This window comes from Lampris incognitus, chromosome 16 (assembly GCF_029633865.1).
Source record: "Lampris incognitus isolate fLamInc1 chromosome 16, fLamInc1.hap2, whole genome shotgun sequence".
Taxonomy (NCBI): domain Eukaryota; kingdom Metazoa; phylum Chordata; class Actinopteri; order Lampriformes; family Lampridae; genus Lampris; species Lampris incognitus.
This window is the reverse complement of record NC_079226.1, coordinates 38,575,041-38,597,250: the sequence shown is the minus strand read 5'-3', so window position 1 is coordinate 38,597,250 and position 22,210 is coordinate 38,575,041. Positions and strand designations below refer to the sequence as shown.

Below are 22,210 nucleotides of genomic sequence, written 5' to 3'. Positions count from 1 at the left end.
AAAAGAAACACAACTCTTGTGTGACTTTGTGGTGAACAGAATGAACTGGGATCCTCATCTTAAGTTTGTATGTGGAAGTAGGTCTAGTATTGACTGCACATTTTCCTTTGACTGACTGATGTTACATGATTGGACGCTTAACATTGGCATTGTACAAAAGTTGTGTCAGCAGTTGTTCAACAGAGCTAGGGTTAGCTCGTCTGAATCATGTTTTTAGCTAAAAGACAACCCAGAAGAGCAAGCTGACACGTCAGCAACACTTCAAAGCTTTTTATTTAAAGACTAATTGAACGCGATAGCGTTGATACAGGACGTCTTACTTACATCTCTGTCGATGGTGTTTCTGTGCAATCCTACCTCGAATGAGACCGCATGGGCAATACCAAGTGAGGGAACACAAGGGAGAGACTAAAAGAGAACAGCGGTGGGGGTGCAGTGAATTAGTAATGATCAAGATGTCACTTTAGTATGGGGAACATATTCTAAGTAACAAAAACTTAATTTACAGTCATTTAACACTATGAACACTTGTTGTTTGTGTGCTGTAGAATCCAATCCAATATGTGTAAAAGAGTATCTACCAAAGAATATCCAGGTTGGCAATTAAGTAAAGTAATATGAAATATATGCAAATATGTAAATCAAGTCAAAGAAACGTGATTTTCAGCTTCTGTTTATGTAGAGGATTTTGGTACCCACAAGCCGTCATACATTTTGGCAACCGGTAGCATAAAGTCAAACCCAAAATTAAACTAAATCGTCTGTCTGGGCTTCCGACAAAACAGGAGCTGCGCTCGTGGGAGGAGGAGCTGAGCCGCGCGGCGCTGCAGCAGAAGTGCCAGGAGGAGGCCCTGAGGAGGCGCGAACAGGAGCTCGCGGAGCGGGAGATCCACATCCTGGAGCGGGAGCTCAACATCATCATCCACCAACTCTACCAGGAGAAACCTCGCGTGGAGAGCCGCCAGGGCAAGTTCCGCCGCAGTCGCCTCAAACTCAAGGACGGGAACCGGATCAGCCTGCCGTCAGGTACTGGAGGGGCTGCATGCCCGTGCTGTCATCTGATGTCCTGTCTGTCTTCTGTTCTTCATGTAAACTACTAATAAGACACGTTAGCCCCTAGCTAACGGGTCTAACGAGTATGACCCTTTAGCCGAGCGGTTAGTGATGTCGCCTTGTGGTGCAGTACACCCCGTATCGAATCTCGCACCGGGCAAGAAAATAACCGCTTACATTCATGTGTAAAAATAACCCCAAAAACACCGATAGATTTACATCTTACTGATATAAAGTACAGTACAAATAAAGCCATAGATGGGTATATCTACAGATGCAAATTACCATATGAGCGAAATAAACATGTACAAATATATCATGTTATATATCAAATTTCTGTCCAGTTATATCTATCCATCTGTCTATCCATCCATCTATCTGTCTGTCTCTAATATGCTAAAAGAATTGCTAGAAACGTGAAATGTCCTCTGAAACTGTAATATTCTAAAATTGTAATATTGGAAAAACTAACGTCTGTCATTTGGGTGTTGGTGGGTTCAGATTTTCAGCATAAAATCACGGTGCAGGCTTCACCCTCACATGACCGGCGCCGGAGTTTCCTGGGCAGCTCCTCCACCCCTCCCACCAGTCCGCCCATGCTGCCCCGCCTGAGAGCCATTCAACGTAAGCACCGTCCGGGTCCGACGCCCAGCACCGAATCCAGTCTTTGACTTGGCTAACTTCTAGACTAGAAGTTTAGACTTGGAAGTTTACTGTTCATAATTGGTATTGCCACTTTATGCCTCTAGAGCAGTGTTTCTCAACCCAGTCCTCAAGGACCCCCTGTCCTGCAGATTTTCATTGTAACCCTGCATAGGTAGCCCTGCTTTTACTTACTCGACCAATCACCTCAAAGCACTTAATTATGCAAGGTGTGCAAACTCTGACATTCATTGCTGATTGGTTGAATAACTACAAACAGGTACCTATTCAGGGTTGCAAAGAAAATCTGCAGGATAGGGGGTCCTTGAGGACTGGGTTGAGAAACATTGATCTAGAGGAGGTTGCGAGCCTTCTTCGTGGTTGACGCTAGATCCAACGGGGTGTAGGCACGGAAGTAGACGTGATTGGTTGTTGGTTAGGGTTAGGGTTTAAACCCTTTTTTGAATGTCCATTGTGAGCCAGCGTTAACGTTAGCCAGCGTGACAGCACGATCTGCCTGTGTTAAGGTCAGCTGTAAGCTAGCTAGCTAAACGTTTCAGTGCGCATCGTTTGTTTCAAGTCAGTGCGCTTCGAGGTTCCGCGCTGTCTATTGGCTGACGCAACAGCCAATCACGGCTGCTTCCGTGCCTACACCCCGTTGGATCTAGCGTCAACCCTTCACTGTGTACTGCAAATCTACCGCCATCGTGTGGCGTAATGACTGTCAAAGTCTGGAAGAGCCCTCTGCTGGTGTGAGACTGATAAACTCGGCAGTGACCTTGTTATTTGTTACCAGCAAGCAACTTAATGGGGTGGCGCGGTGGTTAGCGCGGTCGCCTCACAGCAGGAAGGTCCGGGGTTCGAGCCCCGGGGTAGTCCAAACCTTGGGGGCCGTCCTCTGTGTGGAGTTTGCATGTTCTCCCCGTGTCTGTGTGGGTTTCCTCCGGGTGCTCCGGTTTCCTCCCACAGTCCAAAGACCTGTAGGTCAGCTGAATCGGCCGTACTAAATTGTCCCTAGGTGTGAATGTGTGTGTGTGGGCCCTGTGATGGACTGGCGGCCTGTCCAGGGTGTGTCCCCGCCTGCCGCCCAGTGACTGCTGGGATAGGCTGCAGCATCCCCGCGACCCTGAGAGCAGGATAAGCGGCTTGGATAATGGATAGATGGATGGATCTGAGCCCCATGTGGGGCGTCAGTCTGCTTTTCAGAACAGACATGCTTCTCCAGCACTCGGCCTCTGATACTTGTCTCCTAAATGCAAGTCCGTCTGTTGTTTTGCAGTCACTCCGGGTGAGGGGTGTACAGCCTGGGGCCGGTACGCTGGGCTCCAGCAGGAGGAAGAGGAGGGAGAGAGGACGGGGTCCAGGAAGAAAGGCAGAACCCGCGGGTCCGGGCCACACAGAGAACACAGCGCTGACGCCAGGTGAGTGGGCGGTACTGGGGAAGTTTCCTCATGTGCTTAATGGTATCCCAACACCGGAGGGTTTCAGATCGAGATCCACGGCGTACGTTACCCGCCTAAAGATGAAGCTCACGCCACACTAAAATCCTTTACGTGAGGATAGGGTGTTTTCAATAAGTGAGACAAAAATAGCTGATCTGTAAATATTCATATTGCATTCACAATGTACTTTTATACATGCTTAAGATATGTTTTTGTAGGGGGGGGCGCCCTGGTGGCTCACCTGGTGGAGGGGTACCACGTAAGGCTGAGTCCTTACCGCAGTGGCCTGGGTTCGAATCCGGCCCGGGCCCTTTGCTGCGTGTCATCCCCTCCGGCCCTGCCTTTCCTGCAAATTAGCAACATATTGGCTCTTAATTGGTCATGATTACTGGTTGGTAACACTTTAGTATGGGGAACGTACTCACCATTAATTAGGTGCTTATTAGCATGCAAATTAGCAACATATTGGCTCTTACTTGGTCATTATTACTGGTAGGTAACACTTTAGTATGGGGAACGTACTCACCATTAATTAGGTGCTTATTAGCATGCAAATTAGCAACATATTGGCTCTTAATTGGTCATTATTACTGGTTGGTAACACTTTAGTATGGGGAACGTAGTCACCATTAATTCGCTGCTTATTAGCATGCAAATTAGCAACATATTGGCTCTTAATTGGTCATTATTACTGGTTGGTAACACTTTAGTATGGCGAACGTGGTCACCATTAATTAGGTGTTTATTAGCATGCAAATTAGCAACATATTGGCTCTTAATTGGTCATTATTACTGGTTGGTGACACTTTAGTATGGGGAACGTAGTCCCCATTAATTAGGTGCTTATTAGCATGCAAATTAGCAACATATTGGCTCTTAATTGGTCATGATTACTGGTTGGTAACACTTTAGTATGGGGAACGTAGTCACCATTAATTAGGTGCTTATTAGCATGCAAATTAGCAACATATTGGCTCTTAATTGGTCATTATTACTGGTTGGTAACACTTAAGTATGAGGAACGTAGTCACCATTAATTGGGTGCTTATTAGCATGCAAATTAGCAACATATTGGCTCTTAATTGGTCATTATTACTGGTTGGTGACACTTTAGTATGGGGAACGTAGTCCCCATTAATTAGGTGCTTATTAGCATGCAAATTAGCAACATATTGGCTCTTAATTGGTCATGATTACTGGTTGGTAACACTTTAGTATGGGGAACGTAGTCACCATTAATTAGGTGCTTATTAGCATGCAAATTAGCAACATATTGGCTCTTAATTGGTCATTATTACTGGTTGGTAACACTTTAGTATGGGGAACGTAGTCACCATTAATTAGGTGCTTATTAGCATGCAAATTAGCAACATATTGGCTCTTAATTGGTCATTATTACTGGTTGGTAACACTTTAGTATGGCGAACGTAGTCACCATTAATTAGGTGTTTATTAGCATGCAAATTAGCAACATATTGGCTCTTAATTGGTCATTATTACTGGTTGGTGACACTTTAGTATGGGGAACGTAGTCACCATTAATTAGGTGCTTATTAGCATGCAAATTAGCAACATATTGGCTCTTAATTGGTCATGATTACTGGTTGGTAACACTTCAGTATGGGGAACGTAGTCACCATTAATTAGGTGCTTATTAGCATGCAAATTAGCAACATATTGGCTCTTAATTGGTCATTATTACTGGTTGGTAACACTTTAGTATGGGGAACGTAGTCACCATTAATTAGGTGTTTATTAGCATGCAAATTAGCAACATATTGGCTCTTAATTGGTCATTATTACTGGTTGGTGACACTTTAGTATGGGGAACGTAGTCACCATTAATTAGGTGCTTATTAGCATGCAAATTAGCAACATATTGGCTCTTAATTGGTCATGATTACTGGTTGGTAACACTTCAGTATGGGGAACGTAGTCACCATTAATTAGGTGCTTATTAGCATGCAAATTAGCAACATATTGGCTCTTAATTGGTCATTATTACTGGTTGGTAACACTTTAGTATGGGGAACGTAGTCACCATTAATTAGGTGCTTATTAGCATGCAAATTAATGAATATGGTCTGTTCTTACATAACAACACACAAAACTACAAGTGTTCATAGTGTTACATTACTCTAAATTAAGTTTTTGTTACTTAGAATATGTTCCCCATACTAAAGTGACATCTTGATCATTACTAATTCACTAGTAATTAAGTTTTTTTATGTTCCCCATACTAAAGTGTTACCTTAAAATTCTGTTTTGTAAATTTATTTTTTATTGTCTACTAAATCGGACTCTCTTAAGTATACCTCTTGAATCTAGTGTTGTTGTTTTTTGGTTTTTTTTGAGGGGATTCCCCCCCCCCCCTCAAATGTACCCGTTTTGGGTAATGATGAGATCTCATGGGATCTATCTGAACATCCTGCTGAGTCCCGTGTTACCGGGAAGCTCGCTTGACCGGTAAATCAGGTTCTGACTCCAAAAATCCCAAAATGTCCCAGTGCAAACAACAGCAGACCCCCGACTCCCCCATAAAGCTTCCGGCCTTTCACCAACGCTTGACCTTCAATTAACACTACACAATACTATACAATACTATACTATACAATATTACTATTATGAATTTATGGTAATAAAATAGCTTACCTTCTTCTCATCAGAAAACGTTCAATTTATCCACTATACCGGGGGGGGGGTAACGTTGGCATGGCAACAAGGTTAGGTGACCTGTACACGCGTTCACCTTGTATGCAGACCTACAATCGAGTAGACCCGTATGTGTGCGCTCTCTCACACACACACACACACACACAAACCAAGCTCAAGTCGTCAGTTGTCAGGAGACTCGTCTCATGCGTAGTGGAGCGGACCCCTGCAGAGGGCCGAGTCAGAGCACGGGCCTGGAGGTGCCACGCCAACGACGGGGAGAAGGCGTTCAGAAAGGCGAAGCATACTCACTAGAAACGACCAATTAGCCGGGGGGGGGAGGAGGAGGGGAGGGGGGGCGTCTGGGTGGCGTGGCAGTCCATTCCGTTGCCTACCAACACGGGGATCGCCGGTTCAAATCTCCGTGTTACCTCCGCCTTGGTCAGGATAGGGTATGTGTCCTGGTCGCTGCACTAGCGCCTCCTCTGGTCGGTCAGGGCGCCTGTTCAGGGGGGAGTAGCGTGATCCTCCCACGCGCTACGTCCCCCCTGGTGAAACTCCTCACTGTCAGGTGAAAGAAGCGGCTGGCGACTCCACATGTATGGGAGGAGGCATGTGGTAGTCTGCAGCCCTCCCCGGATCAGCAGAGGGGGTGGAGCAGCGACCGGGACGGCTCGGAAGAGTGGGGCGATTGGCCGGATACACTTGGGGAGGAAAAGGGGGAGGGGCATTAAACCCCATCCACATTATGAATGGCTGTCCCTCCGCTAAGAGGGACAGCCATTCATGTCTTTTCTTTCTGGCGTCCTCTTGTTTCTCTGGTTGTCTTTGGACTAGTAAGGATCAAGACTCTCGTCATTCTGATCATGGGGCAGTTCAGCCCCGCTTCGCACCTGCCCAGTCACAAACCCACCCCCTACCGCCGGCCCTACACAACTGTCCAGATCTGAGCGTGTCTGACAGGTTTGAGAAGCAGTATGGCACAAAATCGTCACATTCAGAGCAAAGGTCTTGGCGTTGATGCCCGTCGGATTATTTCAGATTTGCCCCCCGAAGGTCGCTGGATGATTAGAAATTGGGCCTCCCTGTTGGTTTTCCTGGCCCTCCCCAGTGTCCTCCCCTAAGTCGGAAGGGAAAGTTGCCCTCGATGTGTGCTGAGGGTTCAGCCAGCTTATAGCAGAAGGCAGGTGGACTTCTTCCCACGTTTCTCTCCCCCCCTCCCCCCTTTTCTCCACAATTGTATCCGGCCAATTACCCCACTCTTCCGAGCCGTCCCGGTTCGCTGCCCTCCCCCCCTCTGCCGATCCGGGGAGGGCTGCGGACTACCACATGCCTCCGCCGATATATGTGGAGTCGCCAGCTGCTTCTTTTCACCTGACAGTGAGGAGTTTCACCAGGGGGACGTAGCACGTGGGGGGGGGGTCACGCTATTCCCCCCAATTCCCCCTCCCGACCAGAGGAGGCGCTAGTGCAGTGACCAGGACACATACCCACATCCGGCTTTCCGCCCGCAGATACGGCCAATTGTGTCTAGAGCAGTGTTTCTCAACCCAGTCCTCAAGGAACCCCTATCCTGCAGGTTTTCATTGTAACCCTGCATAGGTAGCCCTGCTTGTACTTACTCGACCAATCATCTCGCAGCACTTAATTATGCAAGGTGTGCAACGTCTGACACAATTCATTGCTGATTGGTTGAATAACTACAAACCGGTACCTATTCAGGGTTGCAAAGAAAACATGCAGGATAGGGGGTCCTTGAGGACTGGGTTGAGAAACACTGCTCTAAAGGGACGCCTGACCAAGCCGGAGGTAACACGGGGATTCAAACCGGCGATTCCCGTGTTGGCGAGCAACGGAATAGACGCCGCCCTACCCGGACGCCCCCTTTTTCCCACGTTTCTTGGCCTGCAGTGCCGCCTTGGCGGCCATCTCAGATACCTCCCTTATGCCATCTTTGGCGTTGGCAGAGCACCGAAGGGGTAACTGCAGCTTGCCATTTCTCCGCCATCTCCAGGCTTCACTGGGTCCTGTGTCACGCTGGCAAGCTCTGGCCTCGTGTGCTTATTACCGCTCTCAGGTCTTTCCTCGTTGCCCACGAGGACGATGGGAACGTTTGGACAAAAACGTTTTCACTTCAGGAGTCCATTTTGAGGGACGTTCTCTTAACCGTCGGGGCTGTTTAGAGGAAGCACATGAGAATGACATCAGAGTCCGGGTAGGACAGAGGCCTCAGTCTGCCATGGTCCTCCTGGCCCGCTGTGTCCCGTAACACAAGCTCTCCCTGCTCTCCTTCCACCTCCCTGCCTGCCTGCCACCTAGTTTGAACACTGTGGGGGTATAGACCTCAGGGAACTGGTCCTTACTGAAGACTGTGAGCGGACAGGTCTTGGAACACTGTGGGGGTATAGACCTCAGGGAACTGGTCCTTACTGAAGACAGGTCTTTGATTTTGAAATGTTTTTTATATACTTTATTGATCCTCGTAGGGAAATTCCTCTCTACATTTACTCAGTGGGCCGCCGCCGTGCAGCACCCGGGGACCGACTCCAGTTGGTCTCGCCAGGGAGACGGACAGGAGTAGTAACCCCAACATGCATGTCTTTTTGATGGTGGGGGAAACCGGAGCACCCGGAGAAACCCCGCCGCAGACACGGGGAGAACATGCAAACTCCACACAGAGGACGACCTGGGATGACCCCCCCAAGGTTGGACACCCCCGGGGTTCGAACCCAGGACCTTCTTGCGCTAACCACTGGGCCTCCCCAACCATCACCAACTTCTCTCTGATGGCTGCCCTCGCTCTTGCTGCTGCATCTGCCTCTCTTCTCCTCCTCCTGACCCCCCCACCCCCGACTCTGCTTCCGGTATCACTTCCTGTTTTCGTGACGGTGATCACCTTTAGAAATTTCATGAAATGAAACGTGAATTGGCTGGTGTTATGCAACAAAAGCGCCTCCCCGTCTTCACCGTCGCCCACGCCCAACAGCGGAACGGATGAGGAGGGACGAGGTTTACTTGCCTTTGGGAACGTTTTGAAACTTGCGTATCTTAACAGTTCTTATCGCGTAACCTCTTATCGTGTCGACAACTTTTCACCTCAAACCAAGGCTAAAACCACGGTGTCATATTTGTGATCCAGTATTTTTGAGTTTCCATTCACCTTTTCCCGTTCCCAGCTGCATGGCTGGCGTGACACAGCTCGGTTTGCCGTGACTTTCCTGACTGACTCGTTCAGGGAATACCGTGCTGATCGCAACATGCGCCCGGTGTTTATTTGCTTTGTAACTTGGCTTTTTCCTTTTCTTTTCAACCCAACAGTGTCAAGCTCCCGCACGAGGGCAGCAGGCAGCGGTCTTGCAGCGCCCCGAACCTGCGCCGGTCCCCCCGACACAGCCCTGCTGTTCCTGGTGTGCCAAGCCTGCTGGAGATGGGTAAGATGAGCCTGGCTCAGCAGACTGATCCTCAAGTTCAAATCTGCGTTGTCCCTATAGCAGAAACTTGGGGGGGGGGGGGTTCCATCACCCCACGCTCTTCCGAGCCGTCCCGGTCTCTGCTCCACCCCCTCTGCCGATCCGGGGAGGGCTGCAGACTACCACATGCCTCCTCCCATGCATGTGGAGTCGCCAGCCGCTTCTTTTCACCTGACAGTGAGGAGTTTCACCAGGGGGAGGTAGCGCGTGGGAGGATCACGCTATCCCCCCACCCCCGAACAGGTGCCCCAACCGGCCAGAGGAGGCGCTAGAGGAGCTACCAGGACACATACCCACATCCGGCTTCCCACCTGCAGACACGGCCATTTGCGTCTGCAGGGACGCCCGACCAAGCCGGAGGTAACGCGGGGATTCGAACCGGCGATCCCAGTGTTGGTAGGCAACGGAACAGACCGCCACGCCACCCGGGCATCCGAAAGTTGGGGTTTTAACCCCGGGTCATCGCACATAACAAGACATGGCAACCACAACACAACTGACATGATCGAAAAGGTGCTGTCACCAGCACATTCAATTTAGAGAGAATAGCATAGTACAGACAGAAGAAGAAGAAGAAGAAGAAGAAGAAGAAGAAGAAGAAGGAGAAGAAGAAGTAAGTTATCTCTAGGAGCTGTTCTGATATGCGGACACTGTGCAGAGGCAAAAACAAAAATTCAACACCATTTGTGTAGGCTTCACACACTGTGCATATTGTTCATTCATTCATTAGCCAAACCACTTGTCCCTCCTCGGGGTCGCGGGGATGCTGGAGCCTATCCCAGCAGTCATTGGGTGACAGACGGGGAGACGCCCTGGACAGGCCGCCAGGCCAGCACAGGGCTGATACACATACACACACATTCACACCTAGGCACAATGTAGTAAGGCCGGTTCACCTGACCTACATGTCTTTGGACCATGGGAGGAAACCGGAGCACCCGGAGGAAACCGAAGGTTGGACGACCCCCGGGGTTCAAACCCAGGACCCTCTTGCTGTGAGGCGACCGCGCTAACCACTGCGCCGCCGTGCCGCCAGTGTGCATTGTTCATGTTGATATTAAGTTTGTCATGGCAACAGATATAAAGGAAACCTCACATCTCTGACTTGGTCTGTAGTCCCCCAAAAAGGGGGTGTGAGGGTCGAAGCATTAAACGCTTGAAGATGACGGAAATCTTGGTCGAGCAATTTTCAGGTGTCGAAAACCTTGGAAAGGTAAAGAAATCAGGCAAAATCATGAGGCCCTGATACTGGGATGGTACAAGTGGTTACGTATTGCAATCAAAGTCGTAGGGCTACCATAATCTGATCAACTTTAACTAGTATTCCAGCATCCCATTAATATATGTATTAATATATGGTATTGCAGAATGTGAAGTAGCAGCCATGCAAGTCTATTTCTTACTCTTGGAAATGCGTCACTTATCTCCTGTCTGCCGTGGCAAGACGCTCACAAGACGAACATAAAATACTACTACTGCTACTACTACTACTACCACTTTTGGCTGCCCCAGTTAGGGGTCGTCACAATGGATCATCCATTTCCATCTCTTCCTGTCTTCTGCATCTTCCTCTGTCACACCAGCCACCTGCATGTCTTCCCTCACCACATCCATAAACCTCCTCTTTGGCCTTCTTCTTCTCCTCTTCCCTGGCAGCTCCATATTCAGCATCCTTCTCCCAATATACCCAGCATCTCTCCTCCACACATGTCCAAACCATCTCCATCTTGCCTCTCTTGCTTTGTCTCCAAACCGTCCAACCTGAGCGGTCCCTCTAATATAATCGCTCCTAATCCTGTCCTTCTTCATCACTCCCAGTGAAAATCTTAGCATCTTCAACTCTGCCACCTCCAGCTCCACCTCCTGTCTTTTCATCAGTGCCACTGTCTCCAAACCATACAACATAGCTGGTCTCACAACCATCTTGTAAACCTTCCCTTTAACTCTTGCTGGTACCCTTGTCACAAATCACTCCTGACACTCTTCTCCACCCACTCCACCCTGCCTGCACTCTCTTCTCCACCTCTCTTCTGCACTCCCCGTTACTTTGGACAGTTGACCTCAAGTATTTAAACTCATATACCTTTGTCACCTCCACTCCTTGCATCCTGACCATTCCACTGTCCTCCCTCTCATTTACGCATATGTATTACGTCTTGCTACTAGTGACTTTCATTCCTCTTCTCTCCAGTGTATACCTCCACCTCTTCAGGCTCTCCTCCACCTGCTCCTTACTCTCGCTACAGATCACAATGTCATCCGCAAACATCATAGTCCACGGAGACTCCTGCCTGATCTGTCCATCACCATTGCAAACAACAAAGGGCTCAGAGCCGATCATCCCACCTCCACCTTGAACCCATCTGTCATTCCAACCGCACACCTCACCACAGTCACACTGCCCTCTTACATATCCTGCACCACTCCTACATACTTCTCTGCAACTCCCGACTTCCTCATACAATACCACACCTCCTCTCTCGGCACCCTGTCATGTGCTTTCTCTAAATCCACAAAGACACGATGTACCTCCTTCTGGCCTTCTCTATACTTCTCCATCAACATTCTCGAAGCAAACATCACATCTGTGGTGCTCTTTCATGACATGAAACCATACTGCTGCTCGCTGATCATCACCTCTCCTCCTCTTAACCTAGCTTCTATTACTCTTCCCCTATATCTTCATGCTGTGGCTGATCAACTTTATACCTCTGTAGTTGCTACAGTTCTGCACATCACCCTTGTTCTTGACAATCGGTACCAATGTGGTTCTTCTCCACTCCTCAGGCATCCTCTCACTTTCCAAGATTGAGTTAAACAAGCTAGTTACAAACTCCACTGTCAGGGTCCGCGGTGGTGTAGCGGTCTAAGCATCGGCTTTGTGTCGATGCAGTTGCCCACTGGGGACTGGGGGTTCGCGCCCCGGTCTCGTCAGATCCGACTATGGCCGGACTCGATGAAGCAGCAATCATTGGCACCGCTGTCTTCGGGAGGGGGGCGGAGTCGGCTTGTGTTCGTCACATGAATGCGTCTCTGGTGTGTCGGAATAGCAGTGGTTCGGCCTGGAGTCGCCTTGTCACGAAAGTGGCGAGGCGTCTCCTTCCGGACTGCCGGCCGGAGAACGCATGCAGTACGAGGGTGGGTGTTTGAACTAAAATAGAGGGATCGATTGGCCACTAAATTGGGAGAAAAAGGGGAAAATCAGAAATAAATTTAAAGAAAAAAAAACTCCACTGCCATCTCTCCTAAACATCTCCATACCTCCACACGTTTGTCATCAGGACCAACTGCCTTTCCACTCTTCATCCTCTTCATAGCTCCCATCACTTCCTCCTTGCTAATCCAAAACACTTCCTGATTCACTATGCCCACATCATCCAACCTTCTCGCTCTCTCATTTTCTTCCTTCATTAGCCCCTCAAAGTTCTCCTTCCACCTTCTCAGCACACTCTCCTCGCTTGTCAGCACATTTCCATCTCTATCCTTCATCACCCTCACCTGCTGCACATCCTTCCCAGCTTGGTCCCTCTGTCTAGCCAATCTAGTCTACAAGTCCTTTTCTCCTTCCTTGGTGTCTAACCTGTCATACAACTCACCATACGCCTTTTCCTTTGCCTTTGCCACCTCTCGCTTTGCTTAACGCTGCATCTCCTTGTACTCCTGTTTACTTTCTTCATCTCTCTCCCTATCCCACTTCTTCTTTGCCAACCTCTTCCTCTGTATACTTTGTACATCCTCATTCCACCACCAAGTCTCCTTGTCTTCCTTCCTCTGTCCTGATGACACACCAAGTACCTTCCCAGCTGTCTCCCTCAGTATTTCTGCAGTGCTTGTCCAGCCATCCGGCAACTCTTCACTACCACCCAGTGCCTGTCTTAACTCCTGCCTGAACTCCACACAACCGTCTTCCTTCTTCAACTTCCACCATTTGATTTTCGGCTCTGCCTTCACTCGCTTCCTCTTCTTGGTCTCGGAATTCATCTGACAGACCACCATCTGAGATCGTGTCTTCTACATAAGATATAGTCCACCTGTGTGCACTTTCCTCCACTCTTGTACGTCACCCTGTGTTCCCTCCTCTTCTTGAAATATGTATTCACCACAGCCATTTCCATCCTTTTTGCAAAATCCACTATCATCTGTCCTTCCACATTTCTCTCCTTGTCACCATACCTACCCATCACCTCCTCATCACCTCTGTTCCCTTCACCAACTTGCCCAATGAAGTCCGTTCCAATCACCACTCTCTCCCCCTTGGGTACCCTCTCCACCACGTCGTCCAACTCACTCCAGAATTCTTCTTTCTCTTCTATCTCACACCCAACTTGCGGGGCATATGCACTGACAACATTCGGCAATACACCTTCGATTTCCAGCTTCATACTCATCACTCCGTCTGACACTCTCTTCACCTCCAGCACACTCTTGACACACTCTTCCTTAAGAATTACCCCTACCCCATTGCTCCTCCCATTTGCACCATGGTAGACGAGTTTGAACCCACCCCCCCAGTGCTCCTGGCCTTACTCCCCTTCCACCTTGTCTCTTTCACACACAGTATATCTACCTTTCTTCTCTGCATCATACCAGCCAGCTCTCTCCCTTTACCAGTCATAGTGCCAACATTCAAAGTTCTGACTCTCACCTCCACACTCCTACCCTTCCTCCTCTCTCGCTGCCTCTGGACATGCCTTCCCCCCTTCTTCTCCTTCACCCAACGGTAGCATAGTTTCCACCGGCACTCTGCTGGCCAACAGTACAGGTGGCGGTCATTGGTAATGCGGGCCTCGACCAATCTGGTATGGAAATCTGATTTATGATGCACATATTTGATTTGGCAAAGATTTTACACCGGGTGCCCTCCCTGACGCAACCCTCCCCATTTCTCCGGGCCCGGAACCAACACTAAAAATGCGCTGGCTTGTGCGTCCTCAGTGGCTGGGCTATAAAATACAACTACTAAAACCTATAATTCCATCTGAAAAGCGTGGCCAGGGCAGTTCCCACAGCAGCCAGACATAGCCTCAAGTTTAGTGAAGTGGGCTTTTTTTAGCAGGAATGGTGCTGGATGGAGTCCCTGGACTCTGAGGGAAAATCTGGGTGGCAAAACCTTCAGTCAGTATTAGATTTGATGCCCAGCTGCTTTACTGGGCCCACTCGGTACCAGTATGAAAGACTGCAGTTGTACTGGGAAGATGGGAATGTGTGTGAACGTAAAGGGGGGTTGTGCTGGAAAGCGGCTCTGTAATATTGACCCTAGAAAGGTCGATCTTGTTTCTCTTGGTACTGCCCACGTGGTTTCATTCAAGGGAGAATTTCACACAAATGCCATCAGCAGAGATGCAAGTAAGACGTCTTTATCGTCGTTAACATGCTCGACTAATCGATTAAAAGTGTTTCTGATGTGTTAGCTTGCTCTTCTGTGTTGTTGGTTAGCTGAAGACATGATTTAGTCAAGCTAACTTTAGACAAGCTAGCTTTAGCTCTGTTGAACCAGTGCATTAGCATCTATTTTACATGAACAGCAAGGGTCCAATCAGGGTATGGTGCAGCGTTATTTATTCAAATCCAAAGCTGGAGTCAGTGCAGTCAATACTTGCCCTACTTCCAGTTACACACTTTAAACACAATGAGCCCGCATCATTCTGCTCACAGCAAAATTGTTTTGGGGTGTGTGTGTGTGTGTGTGCATGTTTACACATATGAGGCAACAGGCTACAAATGCATAGAAGAGCTCTCAAAATCCACAAGTCTTTTATCACAGAACACATCTATGATATTGTGTCTTTGTTATAATAACCCTTATGGACTCCAGATATTTAGACTCAGTAATATGCAGTGTTGTACACTACTGTTGTGTGCTTGTTTTGTTTATTTTGTGGAATTTCCCCCCTTTTTCTCTGTGTGTGTTAATACAAGAAAGCTACATGAGATATGAATGCAGAGTCATCCGTCTCAGTGCTTGTAATATCCTGTAAATCCTCCTGTTTTTTTTTTTGTTGTTGTTTTTTTTTTATCAGAGAATGAAGACTGCTGCCTCACCACTGAGCCAGGGGCATCTCCTGGTAAGTCCTACCTCTGCGTCCCCTTCCAGAAGGAGGGCCACGCCACCGACTGCGATGTAGAAGAGTACTGCCTCAGCAGCCAGGTCCCTGAAACACCCCCCAGCAGGAAGAGCCCAGCCGGGGGCCGTCGTCCGGACCTGGTGCTACTCGGCTGCGGAGCCCTGTTGGCAGCCGTCGGTCTGGGATTCAACCTGCTGACCTTGGCCCAGCCGGAGGAGGGCATCAAGTCACGATGGGACGGCTTCTTCCACAGAACGGGGAGCCAGCGGCGGAGCACCAGCCCCCCGACACGCAGGCTCTTCCGGCGGGAGAGCCCGCTGAAGCCCTCCGTGACCACCTCTCTCACGCTGCTGTCTCTGTCGTCGTCGGTGTCCGACTGCAATTCCACCCGCTCGCTGCTGCGCTCCGACAGCGAGGAGCTGCTGGTCTGCCGCGCCGCTGTGCCGCAGCCTCCAGTTCACAACCCTCCCCCCATCCCCAAGCCCCTGCCCCCTGCTCTCAACCCGCTGGTCAACACTCACCTCGAGAGTTTCAAGCGCAACCCCCGTCAGTCTCTCACACCCACCCACGTGCCCTCTGCCCCGAGCTCCTCGCGGGGCCTTCGCCGCACGCCCTCGGACGGAGCCATCAAGAAGAGCTGCCTGTCCAATAACCTGCAGCCCCTGCCGGAGAAAACGACATTGGAAACGTTGGAGAATGCAGGTAGAGTCTCTGCAAACGTTGCTCTGAATCTCTGCCGAGTGTGCGCTGTATTCTGAAGTCACCAGAAGTTTAGCACTGAAAACCGTTAAAAACCATTTTCTCTCTTTCTCTCGCTCTTTTCACTCAAATAGGGGGCTTTAGGGGTTTTAAGGAGGACTCTTCTGAAGTACCCCGGCTACCTGACCCCAACATCGTGTTCCCTCCTACGCCACGCCGTCGCTGCACCCCCGAACGACCCAAAACCCTGGACTTCGTGGCTCGGCCGCGGCCCTCGCCGCGGGCGCGTAGCGACGTATTCTGGGCAGAAGTGAGATCCCGAGGAAACGGGCAGGGCCTTGGGAATGGCGAGTCGCCAGCCTACACTTCCAGCACAGAGACACCTCCGACTGTCGAGTTTGGGAAGGACGTGGCCGTGCCACCCACCCCCATGGAGGCCCCAACGCCGTACTCCCCACGCAGGAACAATAACCTGCTGGATCAGAGGGATGAGGGCCAGTGCCGGGATGGGACGGTCCCGCTGTGTAGGACAGACCTCGGCTTTCCCAAAGACTCCCCTTACCACCACAGGCCCCGGTTCTGGCCCTGACCCGGTCCACTGTCTTTGTACAGCCCTCAGCCCTCCGACCCATTACGAATTACCATTAGGGTCTGTGTTGTTCGCAGACCTGGTTGAAATAGCATCAACATGTAGTCCCTCCCGTTTGTTTTGCTCGTTTTGTAGCCCCGCGGGGTGGGTGGGGTTTTGCCACATCTGGACCACTCAGATTGTGTTGGGTATGTTCTCAATCCTGCATACCACGTTGACTTTCGTACGTTTACTGCAGTTGTCTAGGCTTTCTCAGACTTGCTTTGTCATTGAGGATTGTATTTTTTTTCCGTCCTAAAGAAGATGAGAACAAACCATGGAAAGCATCTGAACACGGTGCTTGCCCCAGGTCCGGTTGTTAACGCAGGATCGGGTGATTTTTTTTCTGTTACATGGCTCTCGCATACCAGACGCCTCTTCGTTTGTCATCTGGTCGAACTTGAAGTTTCTGTCTCTCGGTGCTGGGGGATGGAGTCCGCGGTACCGACGGTCGCACAAAGCTCGACGTCTTTTCCGTCCCAATTACAAGCTCAAGATTGTGCATTTCTAACAAGTGCGCTTTTGGAAAGCATCATGAATGTAACGCTTCTGATCCCCCCCCCCCCATAGTAAAAATGGTTTACATACTGGTCGACAATAAGGTTCCTCTTCAAGGACTACTCCCTTTGTGTTACTTGAATTACGTTCGAACCCCGGATGATGGACTTGTGTTGTCCTACGGATGAGAACGTCGCTGTCTGGTGGAGGCTGGTCGTCCTCTAGCCGGTACTTGTCAACCGGTTTTCTCGGAATTTCCCAACACAGTGTGTCAGACGACACGTCAGTCCCACCTCCGAGTTTATTATATGCGTTCCTGAATTAAGCTGCAGACTGTGACCCTGCAGGAGCGGCCTGGGACCCTCCTCAGAATCCCAGCGGTAGCCAGTGCAAAAGGGGAGGATTTGTATTTGTCCACGGTCACGAACTTGTCTTCGAGACGGGATGAATGGGGTCCAGATTCGCGGACGTGTGGTGTAAGTCTCTGACCGCATGGGTCGCGACTGGCACACACGGGAAACAGGCCCTGGTGGCATGTGAAGAGTTTATTTTTATTTACTCGCGTTTGCATTTGAGTTACAGAATTGTTTGCATTTATGAAGGAGTTTGTATTTTTATTTATTGAATTTGCCTTGCCTGTGCGCTCATCCTAATGCTGTACATCGATTTTATTTTTATTTATTTATTTTTTTAGCACGAGAGAGCAATCTGGTGTGTGAGACGTATTTATTTATTCATTTTTTGAGTTCTTTTCTTGCCCCTTGTCCCCTATTCCGTTTGTCGTGGTCATGGACAGGATCTCAAGGCGCAGCCAAGGTGAGGAGTGTGTCCGCTTTGGGAACCTCAGAATTGCATCTCTGCTCTTCGCAGATGATGTGGTTTTGTTGGTTTCATCGGAACACGACCTCCAGTGCGCACTGGGGCGGTTTGCAGCTGAGTGTGAAATGGCCGGGATGAGAGTCAGCACCTCCAAGTCTTGAGGCCATGGTTCTCTACCGCAAAATGGTGGACTGATCCCTCCGGGTTGGGGATGAGTTGTTGCCTCAAGTGAAGGAGTTCATTTGAGGGGTCTTGAGTATCTCGGGGTCTTGTTCACGAGTGAGGGTAGGATGGAGCAGGAGCTTGACAGACGGATTGGTGCAGCATCAGCAGTAATGCAGACTTTGTACCGGACCGTTGTGGTGAAGAGGGAGCTGAGCCAGAAGGCAAAGCTCTCAATTTACCAGTCAGTCTTCGTTCCAACCCTCACCTATGGTCATGAGCTTCAGGTAGTGACCGAAAAGGTGAGATCGCGGATACAAGCGGCTGAAATGAGTTTCCTCCGTAGGGTGTCTGGGCTCAGCCTTAGAGATAGGATGAGGAACTCGGACATCCGGAGGGAGCTCGGAGTAGAGCCGCTGCTCCTTTGCGTCGAAAGGAGCCAGTTGAAGTGGTTCGGGCATCTGATTAGGATGTCTCCTGGGCGCCTTCCTTTGGAGGTTTTCCGGGCACGTCCAACTGGGAGGAGACCCCAGGGTAGACCCAGAACTCGCTCGAGGGACACTACATGTCCAATCTGGCCTGGGAATGCCTTGGGATCCCCCAGGAGGAGCTGGAGGGTATTGCTGTGGAAGAGGGACATCTGGAGTGCCCTACTTGGCTTGCTGCCACCGCGACCCGACCCCGGAGAAGCGGCGGGAGATGAGATGAGATTTCATTCATTCATCATCGCCTGACCCCGGAGAAGTTGCCAGGTCTGTCCGGCATCTGATCCAACTCACCACCAGGTGGTGATCAGTTGACAGCTCTGCTCCTCTCTTCACCTGCGTGTCCAAAACATACGGCCGCAAGATCTGATGACACGACCGCAAAGTCTATCATCGATCTTTCGGCCTAAGATGTTCTGGTACCAAGAGATGAGATTTCTTTTGTTTCGAACATCATAACTGCACATGATGGTACATACACCAAACGGCGAGCTGCATCTGCAGATAGAAGATCAATTAGATGTAATGAAAGGAGGGACCATAACCCTCCTAACTAGTCGGGGCCAATCATATCTGCTTTTCCTTAACGTATCAAGAGTTTGCTTGAATTTTTCACAATCTTACCCAAAGAAGGAATAACATAGCTTCCTGATTCCAGCAGTCTTATTCTTTTTTTTCCATTTCTTTTTTAATAACTGAACTGAGGGAATTCAAAATGGACCGTGTCCGAAATGTGTCTGCATTTTGCCGCTGTTCAACCGAAGTAGTGAAGTGCAATGCCAAAGCTACTGCGTGCAGATCAGAACTGGGTCATGTAATCAGTAAAGTACCACATGCACACAGCAGTGTTGGATTTCACTTATTTGGTGCACCAGAAGGCAAATGGCGGTATGCCTTCCTAAAAGTTGTCTCTTTTAGGAAGGCATGCCCAGCTTCACGTACTTCGCTTGTACGATTTGGCCGGTCCCTGTTGTGTTGCGTGGTAAACCTCGTTCACCTGGTGCTCCACGTTCGGAATTAAATTTGGAAAGAGGGAACAAAACAAAAGAAGAAGAAGAAGAAGAAGTAGCATCTATTTGCACTGCGTGACCCGGGTCTGCCAACAGAGACGAGGTTCGCGCGCATCTCTTGTCTTCGCGTTATTTCAGTCCATCACGTGACCTCTCTGCCGGGGGGATATGTCATCCACCTGACCTTTGACCTCTGACGTTAACTCATTACATGTGTGAACTAATGTCCATGTCCATGTGAATGCTGCTTCTTTTTCCCGCCCTCCGATCCGTGTGCAGGATGTGAGGACCCGAAGCGCCCCCTTACGAGATGTAGCCGAGGTGTGCGCTGTTTAACTATTTTGACATATTACCACGAATAAGCTGAGATTGGGACAATATTTCAGGGTGGAAACATTACCGTTATGACTTGTATTTGCACTGGAACACACCGATTTGAGTAAAATCCTAATAAACAGTTCGGCTGTGCTATGGCTTCTTTGTTGAGAGTCTTGGTTTCCCGGTTAAAAATAAGAAATAATATGATGGGTATTCAAATTAGAGATGTTAATGTAAACTAGCTAACGGGTCTGACCCTTTAGCCGAGCGGTTAGTGATGTCGCCTTGTGGGGCAGTACACCCCGTATCGAATCCCGCACCGGGCAAGAAAATAATCGGTGGCAGCAGCGGGATCCGGAAGTGTGCAGATCCTCAGAAGTCTCTTCGGAGCGCGGGAAGAACAAAGCGCGAGGGCGCGCTTCCGGGAGAGGGTGACGACTGTAAACTACTAATAAGACGCGTTAGCCCCTAGCTAACGGGTCTGACCCTTTAGCCGAGCGGTTAGTGATGTCGCCTTGTGGTGCAGTACACCCCGTATCGAATCCCGCACCGGGCAAGAAAATAACCGGTTACATTGGTATCACCCCTTACTACTATCGCATAACTATGTAGCGTTAACCAACTTCTCTGCCTCCATGTGTGATCCATCCATCCATTATCCCAGCCGCTTATCCCCAATCGGGGTCGCGGGATCCTATCCCAGCAGTCATTGGGAGGCAGGCGGGGAGACACCCTGGACAGGCCGCCAGTCCATTACAGGGCCCACATACACACCTAGGGACAATTTAGTACGGCCGATTCACCTGACCTACATGTCTTTGGACTGTGGGAGGACACCGGAGCCCCCGGGGGAAACCCCCGCAGACACGGGGAGAACATGCAAACTCCACACAGAGGACGACCCCTAAGGTTGGACTACCCCAGGGCTCGAACCCAGAACCTTCTTGCTGTGAGGCGACCGCGCTAACCACTGCGCCACGGTGCCGCCCATGTGTTATATCATATTATATTATATTATATTATATTACATCATTGTATATTATCATCATGTTGTCCCTGCAGCATCGTCACAGCGGTCTGCTTTCCTCAGCAGGACAGGAATAACATGCATCACACCATCGTTTCGTTTATTTTGGGCTCCTTTTCTGCAGGTAACGTCATCATCTCTTCCTGTTTTCACACTGCAGGGTGACGGATTGATTAAAGTCCATTTGGTTCTGTTTATAGGTGGTAAAAAAAAAAACAAATAAAAGCTGTTCGGCTATTCAGAAACTCAGAAGCAAAATGAACTGGGACAAAATGAAATGACACAAAATGACTGTACTTGTAGCAATAGATGTTTTTATTCCACAGATACTTCTGGCTGTAAACCACGTTTATTATGTGCTATGAATGAAGAGCTTGGGTTGACGTTTCTGATAAGACAGCTAGACCCCGTCCCTCTGTGTCTTCCTGCGGTCTCTATAAAGTAGCTTATGTACACTTTATGATATGTCTCTGATCCCCTCTGCCATGAGCAACGAGGTCCCGTGATGCTCGGCCCCCCCCCCCCCCCGCGGGCCACTTCCTCTCGTCTCCTGAAGGCACCTCTCTATCCACAGGTCAACGTCGGCAGTGTTCAAAAATCTAGAAGTTTCCTGTACAAATCTAGAAACGCCGGTGAGGTGTGACACGTGCTCTTCTCCCCACCCGTGCCGTTCTGAAAACGCCGGGTGGAGGAGGACTGCTGACATGCCGGACTCAGACACAGCTCTGCACTCCTGGTCCTTCACACGCCTCCTGGTCCTTCACATGTCTCCTGGTCCTTCACATGTCTCCTGGTCCTTCACACGTGTCCTGGTCCTTCACACGCCTCCTGGTCCTTCACACAGCTGCTGGTCCTTCACACAGCTCCTGGTCCTTCACACGCCTCCTGGTCCTTCACACGCCTCCTGGTCCTTCACACGTCTCCTGGTCCTTCACACGTCTCCTGGTCCTTCACACGCCTCCTGGTCCTTCACACGTCTCCTGGTCCTTCACACGCCTCCTGGTCCTTCACACGCCTCCTGTTCCTTCACATGTCTCCTGGTCCTTCACATGTCTCCTGGTCCTTCACACGTCTGCTGGCCCTTCACACGTCTCCTAGTCCTTCACACGTCTCCTGGCCCTTCACACATCTCCTGGCCCTTCACACGTGTCCTGGTCCTTCACACGTCTCCTGGCCCTTCACACGTGTCCTGGTCCTTCACACGTCTCCTGGCCCTCCACACGTCTCCTGGCCCTTCACA

The 22,210-nt window shown here is 49.8% G+C and overlaps 1 protein-coding gene across 1 annotated transcript in view; it reads left to right on the top strand.

Annotated features, from left to right (window-relative positions):
- map3k9 (mitogen-activated protein kinase kinase kinase 9) overlaps nt 1-16,612 on the top strand; it is a 32,524-nt gene extending 15,912 nt beyond the window's left edge. Inside the window, exons 6-11 of the mRNA XM_056295453.1 lie at nt 786-1,026; nt 1,555-1,677; nt 2,975-3,116; nt 9,108-9,220; nt 15,280-16,026; nt 16,158-16,612. Of these exons, the coding sequence (XP_056151428.1) occupies nt 786-1,026; nt 1,555-1,677; nt 2,975-3,116; nt 9,108-9,220; nt 15,280-16,026; nt 16,158-16,612 (1,821 nt within the window). The remainder of the gene's footprint in view (nt 1-785; nt 1,027-1,554; nt 1,678-2,974; nt 3,117-9,107; nt 9,221-15,279; nt 16,027-16,157) is intronic.
- Nucleotides 16,613-22,210: the final 5,598 nt, after the last annotated feature.